The following is an 18,671-nucleotide window of genomic DNA, read 5'->3' on the forward strand; positions in this document are numbered from 1 at the left end:
GCAGCGTTTAGGATATATGTGTGTGGATGCCTAGTGTGTGTGAACATATGGAGGTTGTGTGAGGATGTGTGTCCACCGTGTGTGAGAACACGTGCGTGCTGGGTGAGCAAGTGTGCACATGGTATGTATGCGCTGTTTTCACTTTGTGAGGATGTGTGCACTGAGAAACTATCCTACGTGTATAACGCTTTGAGTGTGCGTACTGTGTGGGGACGTGTGTTTACATCGGTGTGTGCACGCTACGTGTAAGCAGCGTATGAGGACTATGTACACACCGGGTGTGCTTGCGCGCTGAGTGAAGACCGGTGTGCACGTCGAACGTGCGCGCGGTATGTGCGCGTGCTGTGAGAACTAGTGCACACGTTGCATGTGCATGCCGCGTGCTTGTGTTGTGTGAGGGTCAGTGTGCACCTCGCTTGTGCACGCGGTGCGCGTGCGCGGCGTGAGAAACGGTGCGCACTTCGCACGTGCACGCCGAGTGCGCAAGCTGTGTGAGAAGGACGCGTGCGCGTGCGGACGCGCGCGGGTCCGGTGCGGCGCGGCGGCTGGGGCAGTGCGTCTGTGTGGTTCGCGCGTCCCTATGGAGCGCGGCGGTGGTTGCGGGGCTGGAGCGGGGACCGAGGGGGCTGCGCGGGGATCCCCTCTCCCTGGGAAGATGGCCGAGTCGGGTGCGGTGCGGACCTCGCCGCCCAACCACCGGCCTTCAGGTAGGGCCCCTGGGGTGCGGCGGACGCGTGGGGGCTTCAGGTCCCCCCAGGGGCGGGGCGGACCCGCCGTGGGCCGCGCAGGGTAGCGGCTCTGGAGCGCGCGGGGCGGGGACGCAGCGCGGTGCTGGGCTAAACGCCCTTCCCCCGGCTCCAGGTCGACTGGGTGCGGTACCCAGGGCCGCGTCGCTCGAGGTGCCAGTGGCAGGGTCCCCTCTCAGGTGGCCTGAGTGAGTGAGTGCACTCGGGGGTGGCTTAAGGTGGGTGGCAAGTATGTTTGCTGTGGGAAGCCTGGATGCCTCGCGGAGCAGCCGGCGTGGGGGGCGGGGGGCACTGGGGCAGGCCGAGCGGGCTCCGGGGGGTCTCCGGGGCCTGCGCGCCCGCCCACTGTGCGTCTTGGGAAATGCGCGCGAGCGGCAGCTGCAGCCCGCCGCGAAGGTGGCCGGCTTTCGTGCTTCGCGGCATCCCGGGGGCAGAACCGGTACGTCACCCACCGGCAGGCGGCGAACGGAGCGCGAGCCCCAGGCCGGTTTCCCCTGGCACCCGCAGGCGCTCCCGCAGGCCTCGGGTGCGTTGCCCAGAGGTCTGGTGGGGCCGCAGGCCCCCTCAAGTGGCAGTGTGACCACTGCATCTCCCAGCCCGCGAGGCTGCAACTGCTAGGAGCTGTGGACGGCTGGTCTCCGGACTGGCTGCCCCAAAATGAGCGAAGCAGGGGGAGATTTTGAGGACATTTGGTAGGATTTTAGATAAGCAGGTCTCATGTCTTCTGACGTTCTGTGAAGTGGTTGCAGGTAGTGCGGGGGTGTAAGCAACGTGGAAACCGATTTCATGCTGTTTTTTCCTGGCAACACCTTTTTTTTTTTTTTTTAAGTTAATGTGACCTATTTTTAAAACATCTTTTTTACTGTAGTAGAACATGCATACCACAAAAGCGCACAGATAGTATGTGGCTAGAAGAATTATCACATAGTGAAGATATGAGTATTTTTTATGAGGTGAACCAAGGAAGGCAAAGAAGTCAAGGGAAATGTTCTTTAGTCACTTAAAACATGCTTTTCATGGTGGGTGGGAGATATTTTCTGATTGGGCCTTCATTTGCATCATTCACAGAAGGTGGTGGCTTAAATCTTCCCCAATTTGCGTTTTCAACATGCATTTTTTAAAGGCAGAATTTAACAAATATCACAGGTTAGTGTTATAAATACTATAAATATGTATACTTCTGTTTTCATCCTTTTTGCTTAATTTGAGAAACTCAGATGTGTCTCCTAGGGAAGCACCCACAACCCACCAACCCACCTACCCATCAGAATCAGCCTTGGGGGAGGGAGACCTAGTGGAAGAAAATATTGGAAAGGTTGTGGAAGCTCACAGTTTAAATTGGGAATTTAAATAATAGGTTATTTCCATGTTTTAAAGGCACGGAAATGCTATGGTTGTGCTTGCAATTTATCTGTGGGATTTAAATTTTTTGAAGGAACTTAGTAAGGAGGCATTCTTACTAAGTTCTAGTAGGAAACTTTATTATAGAACTATTTTAATGCACTCTCTACTGATATTAAGATTAGCTTAAAGCTGTTTCCCTTTATTTGGAATTGGAACCATGGAGAAAAGACGTGTGAAGGTTTAAAATATTACACTTACATGTATTACGGTGGTTGTGGAAAAATTGTGGAGTGTATCATTTAGGTACCAGGTAGTACGATGGTTTGCTCTTTCGAAGGCTTGGTGAGGCTAGGTACTTAGAAAAATAATGTCATCCTCAGAAAAATCTTGATTGTTGAGGTTTTATTATAATCCATCCTGGATACAGATCATTCTTGGTTGCCCGGAGGCCTCATCATTTGGGATCCATTCCTAATGAGATTCAACCTGCACATTTGGGGGTTATGAGTTGGTGAGTGGTTTTCCTAGGAGCTGTTGTAGAAGGTGGCACAGGAATACCTCTGGTTGTTTCTTTCAATGATAGGTTCTTCCAAAATTGAAATCCTATGTGTGTTCCCATTATCCAGCAGTGATGCTTGCTTTCTTTCCTTTTGTTTACTGCCAGGATGAAAGTCACCAAATAAACGGTTCCTTCTAGTTGCTTGTGTTATATGTACCATATAACTAACGACGAGCAAGCGCCTGTTGCTTGGATCTGCTTAAATACCTTTAGCCAGCAGATAGAATCACTGGATCTCAGCTGTCAGACTGCTTCAGTGTCACACAGGGTCTGTGCTTCGCTCAGCCTGAACTGCCCCCCTTTTCTCTTTTCCCTTTCCAGGATTCACCTTCTCTAGGCTCCTCTCCCTGAGAATTAAGGAACTTCCTCTTGTCTGTGCCTGCAGCATCTCCAGTGAAGCACTCTTATTCTGCCTGTGTTACATTAACCTTCCAGTTCCTCTCAGCAGATGTTCTTTGAGTGCCCACTGTAAGCAGGACCTGGTGCTGGTGGCTTCTGCCGTTGCTGAAGCTAAGGAGATTGAGTTCCAGAATGCCTGGGTATGAATGCCACCTTGCCACTTTCCTGCGGTCTCAACTCAGGGAAGTCATTTGACATCTTTAGCTTCAGTTTTCTCATCTTTAAAATGGACTTAACAGTACCTCTATGGGGAGATAGAAGCAGTGCTCTGAGGACGAAGGAACTAGTATCTGTAAAGCAGTGCCTGACACACGTACGTATTCAAGCTAGTTAGCAGTTATTTCCCATTATATCATTGCTTGAGAGCAAGGCCCGGATCTAGGTTATAGGTGCCTCTTTCAGTGCCACCTGGTACAGAGGATGGCTGCATGGTCATGCTACCCCTTTTCAGAGTTTCTGCACACAGTAGATCTATAACTGATGTTTAACAATTGCATTATGCTAGAAATAGCTATACTGGGTTGAGAGCTCAGTAAATATTCATGAGTTAGATTAAAGAAGTGTGTTGGTGGGGTTTGTGATAGTGGATTTTTTTTAAGATTTTATTTTTAAGTAATCTCTATACCCAACAGGGGCCTTGAACTCATAACCCCGAGATCAAGAGTCACATGCTCTACTGACTAAGCCAGCCAGGCGCCCCGTCATAGTGGAGTTACGGAGCATATTTTCTAAGGGCCCGTTGAGTTTTCTGGTGCATTTGATTGGTGAATATTGTTTATTGAGTTGAACTCGTTTGCCCACTGTTCCTTAATAAAGAGAGCATTGCTGTGAGGAAAGATGAGGTTCCTCATTGTCCTTCCACTTGCATATCTTCCATTTCCTGCCCTACATCGGGATAAAGTTAGGGTGCAGAACTCATCCACCTCTGAGGTCGGTCAATGAAGGCCTTAATCTCCTTTCCTGTCAGGAAGCATTTTTGCTTAAGAAGTTTTCCTCTTTTTAAAAGCCCCATGATTAGCAGAGCTCAGGTTGTGGCTTAAGCCAAAGGGAGACAGGTATGAGTGAGCTACACAGCTTTCAAGCAGTCATGCCACATGATCCTTTGGAATGGCAGAGTCTGTCCCCAGGGTAAACAGCTCCTAGCTGGCACTGGGTTCATTCGCTATCTGAAAATACCTGATTTTCCTCTTTTTGAAAAAAATTTTTTAAAAAATGTTTCATTTGTTTTTGAGAGATCGTGAGCAGAAGCTGGGGAGGGACAGAGAGGGGAACGGAAGATCTGAAGCGGGCTCTCAGCTGATAGCAGCAAGCCCCATGCGGGGCTTGAACTCACAAACTGTGACATCATGACCTGAGAAGATGTCGGATGTTCAACCAGCTGAACCCCCCAGCTGCCCCTGCTTTTCCTTTTAATCCCAAATAGGCTGGCATCTTTCAGCCCCATACAACCCTATGGAATGCTTCTTGGTCTTTTGTCATTTACACCCTCTTCATTTTACCCTCCTCTTTACTATGCAGTAATAACTTCAGTGAGACAACATTAATATACTATACATTCACCCATTTAAAATGCACAATTTGGGGCACCTGGGTGGCTCAGTCCATTAGGCATCCAACTTCAGCTCAGGTCACGATCTTACAGTTCCTGAGTTCAAGGCCCGCGTCCGGCTCTGTGCTGACAGCTCGGAGCCTGGAGCCTGTTTCAGATTCTGTCTCCTTCTCTCTCTGCCCCTCCCCTGCTTGCACTCTGTCTGCCTGTCTCTCTCTCTCTCTCCCTCCCAAAAATAAACAAACATTAAAAAAAATTAAAATGCACAATTCACTGGTTTTCAGTATTTTCACAAAGTTGTGCACCCATTACCACAATCAATTTTAGAACATTTTCATCATTCCGCAGAGAAGCCCCATAACAATTAGCAGTCATTCCATATTATCCCTTGCCACCTGCTTCCTAAGCACTGGCAGCCACCCATCTACCCTGTCTCTGTAGAGACCTCTAGGGTTCTGCCGTGGTGGTCTTCAGCCTTTGGAGCATACATATGTTCTTGCCCAGCAGTTCATGGGTAGGTCTTCATGTATCAGAGTTTTAGAAATCATTATTCTGTACTCTCCATCTTTCAGGTGTCCAATACTTGATTTCACCACAAAGCCTTGCCTTTTGGCATTCTATGCATTCTACTTCCCGGGGCCTGAAAGGCAGCAGAACCTGTATGTAGCCTCCCAGACAGCCTGCAGTTACACACTGCGCATACGTGTGTTCATTTTAGCTCCTCAGATGGTAACAGCTGGCAGTTGTTGAGCAACTTCTGTGCCAAGCACCATTATAAGCACTTGTCATACCTTATTTTACTTTATTCCTCACATCCACTCTTTATACTTTTGTTTTCCTGTTTTTTTTTATCCTCATTTTAGAGATGTTTAAATTCTCTATTGGTATGTAACAAACCGCTCCAAACTTACTATTTCTCATGATCCTGGAGGTTAGTTGGACTCATTTGAGTGGTTCTGTTCTGTGTGGCGTCAGCGGGAGTCACAGTCAGCTGAGAGTTCGCTTGGGCTTGAAGTGTCCAACATGGTCTGTCATGGGCCAGGTGTCTAATCACAGGGAGTCTTTCCTGGACTTCTCACAGCAAAGCAGCTGTGTTTCAAGAGTGAGGAAGCAGAAGTTGCCAGTTGTCTTAAGGCCTGGGCTTGAAAGTCCCAGAATGTCCCTTTTGCTGCATCCAGTGGTTAAAGCAAGTCACAAGGCCAGCCCAGATTGAAGGGGAGGGGAAATAGACTCTACTTCTTGATGTGAGGAGTGGCAAGCGCCTACTGGTAGAGGAGGAATCTCCATTTTTGGAGATTCTCTACTGCAACAGGTAAGTACTTTGAATGTAAGAGAGGTTAAGTAATTTGCTCAAGGTCATATGGTAAGTGGCAAGCCACTATGTTTGACTCCAGAATTAAGTATTCTTAACCTTCAGGCCATTGTGCCTTTCCAGATAGATTATAACAAACTCCTTTAGCACGTGGACCGTGCCTCTCACATCTTCTGCACCCCTCTTGAGATCTACCTCAGTGCTATTGGTCCATATTTTTTAAGGCTTTTGTGTGCCTTTTCCTTGGTACACAAGTTTTCTCCCCAGTGGTAATGAGAACCCACATTTCTTAGAATTTTAGTAAAAATTTTATTAGTTAAAATGCTTAGAGGAGGAGAGGTTCCATTTAACAGGATTTCTAGTTCCCCAGGTATTAACTCCCCACTCTTCCTGTGCCGGCCTTTATTGTAGGGCTCTGGAATATCTCCTTAGTATACTTCTATTTGGACACTGTTGGGTGTTACTTAGGATTGCAGTTCTTCGGTCATCACTCTGGAAGGCCCATGGAAGATTCTCTTATACTCTAAGCCAGTGTATCTCTAACTAATTTTGGCAACCAGTTTGGTTGGGTTTTTTTTTCCTAATTTCCAATCTGTTATTGACTAATATCTTGGTAAAATACAATAAAAAAGATTTACTAGAAAAATTAAAAAAAAAACATGGAAAATACAACTCCTGATTTTTAATATTAGATTAGATATTAGATTCCAAGACGTCAGTGGATATTAGATTACACTGTCACATTGCTCTAAATGTGTCTAAATGCATGCTCTCAATTTATGTCCTTATTGTGAGTGATGACAAACAGTAGGAAGACTGGCACCGGTCCACAGGCCACGCTCAGTAGCTCTGCCCTGGGCCAGCATTTCCTAAAGGGTGTGGTACACAAGAGGATTTTAGGTTACTTGTGGATAAATTTATCTTTTCAATTTTAGGCTAATAGTTCTGTGGATTTTAAAAACTTTATTGTATCAACGGGGAAAAACTGAGAGCTTTTTCCCTGAGATCAGGAACACGACAGGGATGCCCACTGTCACCGCTGTTGTTTAATATAGTGCTGGAAGTTCTAGCATCAGCAATCAGACAACAAAAGGAAATCAAAGGCATCAAAATTGGCAAAGATGAAGTCAAGCTTTCGCTTTTTGCAGATGACATGATATTATACATGGAAAATCCGATAGACTCCACCAAAAGTCTGCTAGAACTGATACATGAATTCAGCAAAGTTGCAGGATACAAAATCAATGTGCAGAAATCAGTTGCATTCTTATACACTAACAATGAAGCAACAGAAAGACAAATGAAGAAACTGATCCCATTCACAATTGCACCAAGAAGCATAAAATACCTAGGAATAAATCTAACCAAAGATGTAAAAGATCTGTATGCTGAAAACTATAGAAAGCTTATGCAGGTAATTGAAGAAGATATAAAGAAATGGAAAGACATTCCCTGCTCATGGATTGGAAGAATAAATATTGTCAAAATGTCAATACTACCCAAAGCTATCTACACATTCAATGCAATCCCAATCAAAATTGCACCAGCATTCTTCTCGAAACTAGAACAAGCAATCCTAAAATTCATATGGAACCACAAAAGGCCCCGAATAGCCAAAGTAATTTTGAAGAAGAAGACCAAAGCAGGAGGCATCACAATCCCAGACTTTAGCCTCTACTAGAAAGCTGTCATCATCAAGACAGCATGGTATTGGCATAAAAACAGACACATAGACCAATGGAATAGAATAGAAACCCCAGAACTAGACCCACAAACGTATGGCCAACTCATCTTTGACAAAGCAGGAAAGAACATCCAATGGAAAAAAGACAGTCTCTTTAACAAATGGTGCTGGGAGAACTGGACAGCAACATGCAGAAGGTTGAAACTAGACCACTTTCTCACACCATTCACAAAAATAAACTCAAAATGGATAAAGGACCTGAATGTGAGACAGGAAACCATCAAAACCTTAGAGGAGAAAGCAGGAAAAGACCTCTCTGACCTCAGCCGTAGCAATCTCTTACTCGGCACATCCCCAAAGGCAAGGGAATTAAAAGCAAAAGTGAATTACTGGGACCTTATGAAGATAAAAAGCTTCTGCACAGCAAAGGAAACAACCAACAAAACTAAAAGGCAACCAACGGAATGGGAAAAGATATTTGCAAATGACACATCGAACAAAGGGCTAGTATCCAAAATCTATAAAGAGCTCATCAAACTCCACACCCGAAAAACAAATAACCCAGTGAAGAAATGGGCAGAAAACATGAATAGACACTTCTCTAAAGAAGACATCCGGATGGCCAACAGGCACATGAAAAGATGTTCAACGTCGCTCCTTATCAGGGAAATACAAATCAAAACCACACTCAGATACCACCTCACGCCAGTCAGAGTGGCCAAAATGAAGAAATCAGGAGACTATAGATGCTGGAGAGGATGTGGAGAAACAGGAACCCTCTTGCACTGTTGGTGGGAATGCAAATTGGTGCAGCCGCTCTGGAAAGCAGTGTGGAGGTTCCTCAGAAAATTAAAAATAGACCTACCCTATGACCCAGCAATAGCACTGCTAGGAATTTATCCAAGGGATACAGGAGTACTGATGCATAGGGGCACCTGTACCCCAATGTTTATAGCGGCACTCTCAACAATAGCCAAATTATGGAAAGAGCCTAAATGTCCATCCACTGATGAATGGATAAAGAAATTGTGGTTTATATACACAATGGAATACTACGTGGCAATGAGAAAAAATGAAATATGGCCTTTTGTAGCAACATGGATGGAACTGGAGAGTGTGATGCTAAGTGAAATAAGCCATACAGAGAAAGACAGATACCATATGGTTTCACTCTTATGTGGATCCTGAGAAACATAACAGAAACCCATGGGGGAGGGGAAGGAAAAAAAAAAAAAAAAAAGAGGTTAGAGTGGGAGAGAGCCAAAGCATTAGAGACTGTTAAAAACTGAGAACAAACTGAGGGTTGATGGGGGGTGGGAGGGAGGGCAGGGTGGGTGATGGGTATTGAGGAGGGCACCTTTTGGGATGAGCACTGGGTGTTGTATGGAAACCAATTTGACAGTAAATTTCATATATTAAAAAATAAAAAAAAATAAAAAATAAATAAAAAAAAATAAAAACTTTATTGTAAAAATGCAACTAGTACATCAAACTCTAATCAAACTGTAATTTCATGAATATTTTCAGAATGAGTAGAAAATGAAAACTTATTTTAAAGAAAAATACTAAGTAGTATAGGTTGATGCTGGTTAATACAAATAGAATGCTAGCCACACATGTAATCCTAAATTTTCTAATAGCTACATTTAAACAAGTAAAAATAAACAGGTGAAATTAATATAAAACAATTTATTTAACCCAGTATAACCAAAATATGATCATTTCAACATGTAATTAATATAAAGAATTATTAATAGGAAATTTCACAATCTGTTCTTTGCACTGAGTCTTCCAAAACCAGTATATATTATGTACTTCCAGGACATCTTCATTTGGACTAGTCACATTTCAAGTGCTCAGTAAGCAACTTTGGTTAGTTGCTAGCATATTAGACAGCAGTCACTGATGTCGAACATTTCTATCATGGCAGAAAGTTCTTTTGGTCTAGGAATGAGACCACAGTCCCATAGGGCATGGCGGTATTGAGTGCTGTGGAGGGTGGTATGAAGAGCAGAATATGTGCTGTGGTATTCAGTCCAGCAGGGGAGGGCTTAGTGGAAATGGAAAGATACTTTGATACAAATGGTCTCCCCTACAATGAGGCCAAACAGGCTTGATCCCCAGGCTCTTGAAGGAAGAAGTTGCTTTTGCATTCCCCAGTGTGGGCAAGATTGTCGTCATGGGGACTTGACAGGCTGTGGAAAGAGGGTAAGCTTGACTTTATGGTAATTGTTGAGCTGTTATCCATGGAAAGCGTGGTATAATATTGATAGAAAGGTGGGAGGAGACAGCAGTGTTAACCGGCTCAGGGTCTCCGAGGTTCAGTGCTGGGGTCAAGTGGGGAATCCTCTCTGCTGGGTGGGATTTGCTGAGCTGCATTGGGATGGGTTCTGTGAGGTCAGATCTGGTCATTTCCCCCCAGAGGTGGTATTGTACCTTCCTAGCACTTGTTTACAGAAACTGTTGATGAGCAACAAGTTCCTGCTGGTTCACAGGACAGACTCTGGGCACCACATTTTTGGGTAGTTCCAGTGAATTCTTGGGCTGGTCCCACCTCCTGTGTCCTGGGTTTGATTATGTGAGAAAGCTGGCACTGATTATAAAGGGACTTAGTTGGGCAGAGCCAGTTAGCCAGCATTCACTTGCAGGGCCTGTGGGACAAGTCCTTGCCCAGGCTGAGTTGTCTTTCTCCTGAGCAGTTGGTCTTTGTCTACCTTTGACACCAAGTCTTTAAGAATTAACTATTAGCTTAGCAAGTCTACCAGCGTGGAACCTCAGTTGCTGTGGTAGGTATATTGGATAAGCTTCCTTCTTGTTTTTTTTTAAATGTTTATTATTTTGAGGTGGCGGGTGGGGGGGGGGGGCGGGGGCGGAGAGAACATGTGAGCAGAGGAGGGACAGAGAGAAGGAGAGAGAGAATCCCAAGCAGGCTACACACTGTCAACACAGAGCCCTATGTAACTTTCTTCTTAGCTCCCTTTTTCTATCTTTACTCTTGTTTTTCTTTTTCTCACTCACTTTTTATATTTATTTCTGCTCTATTTTATATAAGCAGAAGGAGAAAGAGAAAGAGGGCATAAATGAATACCTGAAATTAATAAGTACAGAGCAGGAAATGCCCCTGTAGCTTGTGTCTTTTACCAGGCACCTAAAGCCCTTAATTAAGCAGTGCTTTGTATCCGTTTCACAACAGCACCTTAATATGTGCCCTTAACTTGAAACAACCATCTGAATTGTAAACTAGACAAAACAGGATTCTCTTGGGCTTATTTTTTACCCCCTACCCCCAAGATTCCTGTCCTCTTTCATGAGCACCCAGGCATGCATTCTGCTTGCTAGAAGGAACCATCCTTGTGCATGGGAGTAGTGTGAGTTTTTGCTCTTTTCTATCTTAATTGTGTGTGGTGGGTTCTCTTGAGCCCCAGTGAAGGGTGACAGTTGGTGGTGAAATATTATGACAGCCTTCAGTAGAAGCTTTACTTCCACTTGGATAATTACCAATTATCCCCCCAGTGGAGGTATGTGTCATGAACAAAATTTAGGTGATCATTTTCATTAGTTAGGTAACCAATATTATTTAAGCTGTTTTAGTTACATCCTCAGACTAAAAACTCTCTTTACAAAACTACTGATTCTGATTGCAGTCTTATTACTGCAAAACATGTCTCTGCTCTCCTCTTTTTCCCTTCTCACCCACCTAAATTTCTATTTCATTTGATTTTGTTTTTGTCAGTCATGAATTATTTCTAAAGAATAATTGCTGCTTATTAATGGTCCATTAATTTCCACATATTCCTAATCTTCTGGAATGAGATTAGCTCTTTGTATAGAAGAACAGTTAAGAGAGCAGAATGTGGACTGTTTCACTGTACCCTGTTAGCTTTCATTTTTCTTCGTTATTTTTTTATTTCCTCTCAGTTTTGACTGAAGGACCTTTGATTGGTGCCTTTCTACTAAGGAGTGCTGAATGTCCTTTTTGATACCTAATTTCATCTTCATTAGTTAAAAATTAAAAGGATTCTTTCCACTTTGGTGTGTAAAGATGATTTCAGCGTGAATACCTCTTATAATCAGACCAATTCAAGCAGGAGATACCATGCATGAGGACCAGCGCTGTCTAATAGAAGTTTCCGGGAGGATGGAAATGTTCTATGTCTGTTCCATATGGTAGCCACCAGTCATCATGTGGCTGTGGAGCCCTGAGGAACTGAGTTTTTAATTGTATTTGATTTTAGGTAATTTAAATTTAATACATTTCTTAAGTTTAATTTATTTATTTTGAGAGAGAGAGGAGCATGAGCAGAGGAGGGACAGAGAGAGAAGAGAGAGACAATTCCGAGCAGGTTCCACACTGTCAGTGCAGAGCCCAGTGTGGGGCCCAGTCTTCCGAACCTTGAGATCATGACCTGAGCCGAAATCAAGAGTCAGACATGCAACTTACAGAGCTACCCAGGCACCCTTTTAATTTAAATTTAAATAGACACACATGGTAGTGACTCTTGAATTGGACTGTACAGTTAACAAACTGTTGACTAACCTTGCCAGATTAGGATCAGAAATTAGGAATAAGTTTTAGGCCTCAAACAAGTTAATTCAAACCCATCTATTCTTGGTTTCTCCTCTACAAGTTCTGATATTTGGCCCTTGTTATTCAGCCACTCTCAGATGTGCACAGGCCATCAAGAACAGAACCCAGCAGTTATCTCTGTTGTTCATATCAGATCTGTAGGTCCTTGATGGAATCTACTAGCCAAGACTTATGTCTGGCTCCTGGTGGCCCTGGGGTGTCCATGGTCAGCCAACTCCTCTCTGTCCCTGCCTCAGTTTTGGTTGCACAATTTGGTTGGAGGATAAATTGGATTGACTCACAAGGCATTACCAAACCATTTGATGAAACCATTAGCTGCACAGGATTTGGTTGGGCTGTGGGGAGAACTTTTCTAGTGACAGATTGGCAGAGACTGAAACTATTAGCCTAGGCCAGAGAACCCTGTGGTGGAAGGTAAGGTTGGTGAGGGCATTTGGAGGGCATTGGGCACCACAGCCAAATGAGTCATGTTCCCTCTTCTTTAGGACATACTCACCAAAGCAGATAAGCCTCAGCTCTCTCATTCCAGCTTGTTGTTTACAAACCGTGGCCTCAGGTGTGGGCCCATGAGAAGACCTTAGTTGCTTGTCTGTGAGATGGTACGCTAGGAAATCCGACTGGTGCTTTCCAACTCTTGAGCTACTGTGATCCTCCACTGCTGGATCAGGAGGGAGGGGGTAGGGTAGTTTGGTTTTCACCCTTGTGTTATGAGGATCACCAGTCAAAAAGGCTTAGAGCCAACAGACTTACCAGCCTTCTCCTTTCCCTCCTCCATTACAACCAGGTAGGGAGTTCTGCCTCCTTCATCTCTTATGATCCCATTCCTATTGTCTGGGTCAAACCTGTCATCTGGGGCCTGACCATTATTATAAGAGCCTTGGGGGCGGGGGGTCTCTGTTCCTCTATCCAGGTCATCATCCTGTCATGGATCTATCTTGTGTCTCTCTTACTTAACTTCCTCTGACATCTGCCTAGCGTGTGTACAGTCCAAACTGCTGATAGGGTTTCCCAGACATGTTGGGATGGGGCTCCCACTTATCACTCCAGCCCTTCTCTCTGGCCAGTGACCACCTGCAGCTTGTAGTATCCAGCACACTCTATACACGCTTGCTCCTCCCTGCCCATGGGCATGCTCTTCCAGTGCCCAGAATTCCCTTCCTCTCTCTATCTGCCATTCATCCTTGAGTATTTGGCCCACACCTCACCTCTTCCCTGAAGCCTTCTCTGACTACACACTTTCGGTGGATTTTTCTTTTCCATTGCCATTACATTCTTGATAATGCTAATGCAGGTGAATCAGATCACATGCAAATAAACTTGGGACTGGCATTTGGAAACTAAAGTACATACATCTTAAGCATACAGTGTGATGAATGTTTGCTTATGCACCTGTGTAACCACCCAAATCAAAAAACAATATTTCCAGCACCCAGAAAGCTTCTTCCCACGTCTTCCTAGGCATTAGCACCCCCCCCCAGAGGTAACCATTGTTCTCACCTCTTTTCACTGTAGTTTAGTTTTCTTGTTTTTGAACTTTATTAAAATGGATTCATGTAGCATGTCCATTTTTATTGTGGCAAAATATACATAACATAAAACTCACTATTTTAGCAGTTTTTTAATTTGCTTAAGATTTTTTTAATGTTTATTTCTGAGAGAGAGAAAACAGAACGGGAGTGGGGGAGGGGCAGAGAGAGAGGATGACACAGAATCCGAAGCAGGCTCCAGTCTCTGAGCTGTCAGTACAGAGCCCGATGTGGGGCTTGAACTCAGAAACCATCAGATCATGACCTGAACCGAAGTCAGTGCTCAACTGACTCAGCCACTCAGGCACCCCAAGTTGTTTTTTTTTTTTAATTCAAATTTGAGTTAGTTAACCTACAATGTAGTCTCGGCTTCAGGAGTAGAACCCAGTGATTCATCTCTTACATATGACATCCAGTGCTCATCACAACAAGTGCCCTCCTTAATGCCCATCACCCATTGAACCCATCCCCCCACTTCCCCTCCAGGAACCCTCAGTTTACTCTCTGTATTTAAGAATCTGCTATGGTTTGCTTCCCTCTCTTTTTTATCTTATTTTTCCTTCCCTTCCCCTATGGTCATCTGTTAAGTTTCTTAAATTCCACCTATGAGTGAAATCATATGATTTCTGTCTTTCTCTGACTGATTTCACTTAGCATAATACCCTCCAGTTCCATCCACGTTGTTGTTGTAAATGGCAAGATTTCATTCTTTTTCATCGCCATTGTGTATATATACCACATCTTCTTTATCCATTCATCAGTTGATGGACATTTGGGCTCTTCCCATGATTTGGCTATTGTTGATAACCGCTGTATTTTAGCAGTTTTTATGTTCATTGGCATTAAGGATATTCACATTGTTGTGCACCCATCACTGCCATCCATCTCCAGGAACTTTTCATCAAGTATATACTTTTTTGTGTCTGTTTTTTTTTTCACTCAGTGTTATAAGATTCACCCGTGTTGTAGATATCAGCAGTTTATTTCTTTTTATTTCTGAGTAGTATTCCATAGTGTGACTGTACTATAGTTTGTTTTGTCCTTTCTCTTGTTAATGGACAGTCGGGCTTTTTCCAGCTTTTTATTCTTTTGACTAAAACTACTGTGAACCTACCGGTACCCATCTCTTGGTGCCCATACAAATGCATTTCTTTTAATTTTTTGTTTAACATTTATTTATTTTTGAGAGACAGAGGCAGAGCATGAGCAGGGGAGGGGGAGAGAGAGACACACACAGAATCCAAAGGAGGCTCCAGGCTCTGAGCTCTTTGTTAGCATAGAGCCCGACATGGGGCCTGAACTCACAAACCGCAAGACCATGACCTGAGCTGAAGTCAGACGTTCAACCAACTGAGCCACCCAGGCACCCCCATACAAATGCATTTCTATTGCTTATATACCTAGGAGTAGAATTGCTGGGTCGTAAGGTAGGCATATGTTCAGCTTTAGCAGACAGTGCCAAATTGTTTTCCAAACAGTTGGAAGTAGTTTCCTATTGTGGTTATAACAATTTATCACAAATGTAATGGCTTGTAGAAACATGAATTTATTATCTTATAATTCTGGAAGTCAGAAGTCCTAAAATATGTGTCACTAGAACCTTTCTGGAGGCTTCAGGGCAAGAACCCATTTCCTTGCCTTCTACAGCTTCTAGAAGCTGTCTGCATTCTTTGGCTTGTGACTCCTTCCTCTGTCATCAGGGCCAGCAGCATAGCATCTTCCAATATCCCTCTCCAACTTCTGGTTCCATTGTCACATTTCCTCTCTCTCACCTTCTTCACTCTCCTGCCTCCCTTGTGATTGCACTGGACCCACCTGGAAAATCCTGGCTAATCTCTCCATCTCCAGAGCCTTAACCTAATCACATCTGCAAAGGCCTATTTGTTAAATAAGGCAACATTTTCACAGATTCCAGGGATTAGAAGTGGACACCTCAACAGGGATGAGGGGGAGGGCATTATTCTGCCTACATGGTAGAATGGTACATGAGTGTACTATTTTACATTCCCATCAGTAAAGCATGATCCTCCACATCTTTGTCAGCACTTGGTATTGCCAGTCTTTTTAATTTTAGCCATTCTGGTTTGAATGTGGGGTACATCCACAGCTACCACCTCCAGGCAGTGTGTCCTCCTTTGCTCTGGTACAGCTTTCTTGCAGCTTATCCATATTTAAATATTTGTTTACGTGCTTCTGTCTTGGCCAGACCACACATCCTTCATGAGGCAGGTAGTAGCTGGTTCAATAAATCCTCCTTGGATGATAAATGACAGAGGGCATTTTTCAACAGAAGTGAGCAGAGCTAAAGATGTAAATGAAAGCCTGCGCATATAGTCCCATCTCTGGCTTGAAGTAGGGTTTCTCCCAAATGAAAAATAGGACCGGAGCAAAGAACCTGGTTTCTAGCTTCTGCATGCTGTTGTCTTTCCCAGGATAGTTAATCTATAAGTCAGTAATGCTCTAGAAGGAGATGTAGACTTCAACTCCTGAGGGCGTTGGTTGGACATGACTTCACCTTATATGTAAATGAGAGGAGAGTGCAGTTCTGGCAGGCAGGCTTCTGGAGAGTCTGATCTTGGACCTTTTACAGCATCTGAAGTTTTTTCCTTTTCCCTAGATTCTGCTCCAGTATAGCAACACACTGCAGCTTCTGGCTTGCAGAAGGAAGGACTAGAAGGTGAGTAGGGTTTCTCGATTGCAAGGAATGTAGCGTGTGTAGACTTAAACCCACTTTGAAGACTTGAGGCTGGAATTTCTGAGGAAGGTGAAGCCAGAGTAGAAAAGAATTTCGAATTCCCCCAGACACAGAGTGGTGGGCGCAAATGTCTTGGCACTAGAGAGAGAAACCTGGAAGAAGGAATTAGTATTAGACAAAAGGCAGACAGGATTGTGGCTTTCTTTAGGAACATCCTGATGTGAGTAACCACTTTCTGTGTTCTAGTTTGTTCCCTAGTCTACTTTGCTGGGCAAAACACCTGGTTTCATGAGGGCTATAAGGTTTCAAGGCCTCAATCTTATCTTTCCAGGCCACTGAGGTGTTGGCAGAATTCCTGCAGCTTGGCATTACTTTGACCCTCTGGGGTGTGGCATGTGTGAGAGAAACCTTGCCATCCCATGTGGCAGAGGACTTCTTTGGCCCTGAAGAGAAAACTTCTCTGTTCGACAAGACCTGGATGGTCAGTATTTATTTAGATCATAAAGGAGTTGGTCTTTTGAGAAAAATACTAGCTCAGTGTCCGAGTTACTATGTTGGGCTTATGCTGGGGTTATTGGTCCCTATTTAGACATGCTGACAATGTTACAGCTTTAGTGATTTGAGTAAGTACACACGTGATTCACAGGCTGATCTGCAGACAAGCCAGCTGTGGCAGAATGGAGGCATGCCTGGGCCTTGGGTGATGTGGCCGACACACACACCAGGAGGGTTGGGATAGGCTCAACAGGGCTGTGCCTATGTTTATAGTGTTCCAATGACTTCCTGGATGTTCTCTCTTTTCTACCTGGTGTATTCAAGTTGTGGAGAAGTCATATGTCTGTATTCCTGGCTTTTTGGAATTCTCCTTGTGGACTCCAGGTCTGGAGGGGATCTTGAGGGAGAATGTGGGGTGCTGCCGCCTGTAAGCAGGTGCATGTTAACTTTTTCTAGGACAGACAGTGGATCTTTGCTCCACATTCTCTGAGGCTGGCAGGGCACCCTTTACTTCCTAGGTCAAGAAGTCCTTTATGTTCATACAAGGCATCTCTCCTCTAAATGCCTCCCCTCTTGCTGTGTCCTTTGTGGACAGGCAGAACAACCACACAGCATCATTTTGACAAAACTTTCCAGTCTCCATAAAGAGACCTGGGACCTTCTGTGGGGCCCAGTTCCTTAACCTTCTTGACATGACTTTTTGTTTGGTGTTTACTCCTGTGGCATTGGTGTTTTCCTTCTCTCTTTGTACAAATTACTCGTAGAGTAGCCTTTTCACCTCTTTATTCAGTTAAGAATTTACTGATGAGATACCACCTCACACCTGTTAGGATGGCCATTGTCAAAAAAAAAAAAAAAAAGAGACAAGTGCTGGTGAGAATGGAGAAATTGGAACACTTGTGCAGTGTTAATGGGAATGCAAAATGGTGCAGCTGTTATGAAAAACAGTATGAAGATTCCTCAAAAAAGTAAAATTAGAACTACACCATATGATCCAGCAATCCCACTTCTGGGTATTTATCCGAAAGAATTAAAATCAGGATCTTAGGGATATTAACACTGTTCACTGTGTAGAAGCAACCTAAATGTCTATGGGCAAATGAATGGATAAAGAAAATGTGGTATATATATATACAATGGAATATTATCTAGCCTTAAAAAAGAAGAAAATTCTGCAATATGTGACAACATGGATGGACCTTTGATGACATTATGAAATAAGCCAGTCTTGGAAAGGCAAATACTATATGATTCCAGATATATGAAATATCTAAGATAGACAAATTCATAGAATCAAAGAGTAGATTGGTATTTCCCAGGAGCTGGGGGCCGCAGGAAATGGGGAGTTACTAATCAATGGACACAAAGTTGCAGTTAAACAAGATGAATAAATTCTAGAGATCTGCTGTACAACATTGTACCCAGAGTCAGCAATATTATATTGTACATTTAAAAGTATGTTGAGAATGTAGATCTCATGTTAAGTGTTCTTACCACAATAAAATTTAAAAAATAAAAAAATTTAAAAAGAATTTACCGTGTAAGACCTTAATCTGATCAGTTCCTGGTTTGGCCATTAACTATGCGGACGTGGGCTGGTTTCTTGGTCTATTCTTAGCCTCACTTTCTTTACTTATAAGATGGCGATCATAACAGAAATTCCTCATGGGATTGACAGGAGGATTATATTGAGGTAGTGCATGGAAAGTGCTTAGCACAGTGTTGCATAGATAGTGCTCCATGAGGTAAGTGATAATGGTTATCATCATCTTCA

At 43.8% G+C, this 18,671-nt stretch overlaps 1 protein-coding gene across 12 annotated transcripts in view; it reads left to right on the plus strand.

Moving 5' to 3' along the window:
- The first annotated feature begins 503 nt into the window (after positions 1 to 503).
- The window catches only part of MAP7D2 (MAP7 domain containing 2), a 113,586-nt gene continuing 95,418 nt past the window's right edge, over positions 504 to 18,671 (plus strand). For 3 of the 12 annotated variants that reach the window (XM_019431671.2, XM_019431672.2, XM_019431673.2), the window contains exon 1: positions 505 to 707. In XM_019431671.2, the coding sequence (XP_019287216.1) occupies positions 581 to 707 (127 nt within the window). In that variant the 5' untranslated portion in view covers positions 505 to 580. Of the gene's footprint in view, positions 708 to 852; positions 965 to 16,324; positions 16,385 to 16,733; positions 16,884 to 18,671 lie in introns of those variants that run through there. The other 9 variants (XM_019431684.2, XM_019431685.2, XM_019431677.2 and 6 more) reach the window with 8 other exon arrangements.

The sequence above is a fragment of the Panthera pardus genome, unplaced genomic scaffold (assembly GCF_024362965.1).
Source record: "Panthera pardus isolate Hobbes unplaced genomic scaffold, ASM2436296v1 HiC_scaffold_27, whole genome shotgun sequence".
In the NCBI taxonomy this organism is placed as follows: Eukaryota; Metazoa; Chordata; class Mammalia; order Carnivora; family Felidae; genus Panthera; species Panthera pardus.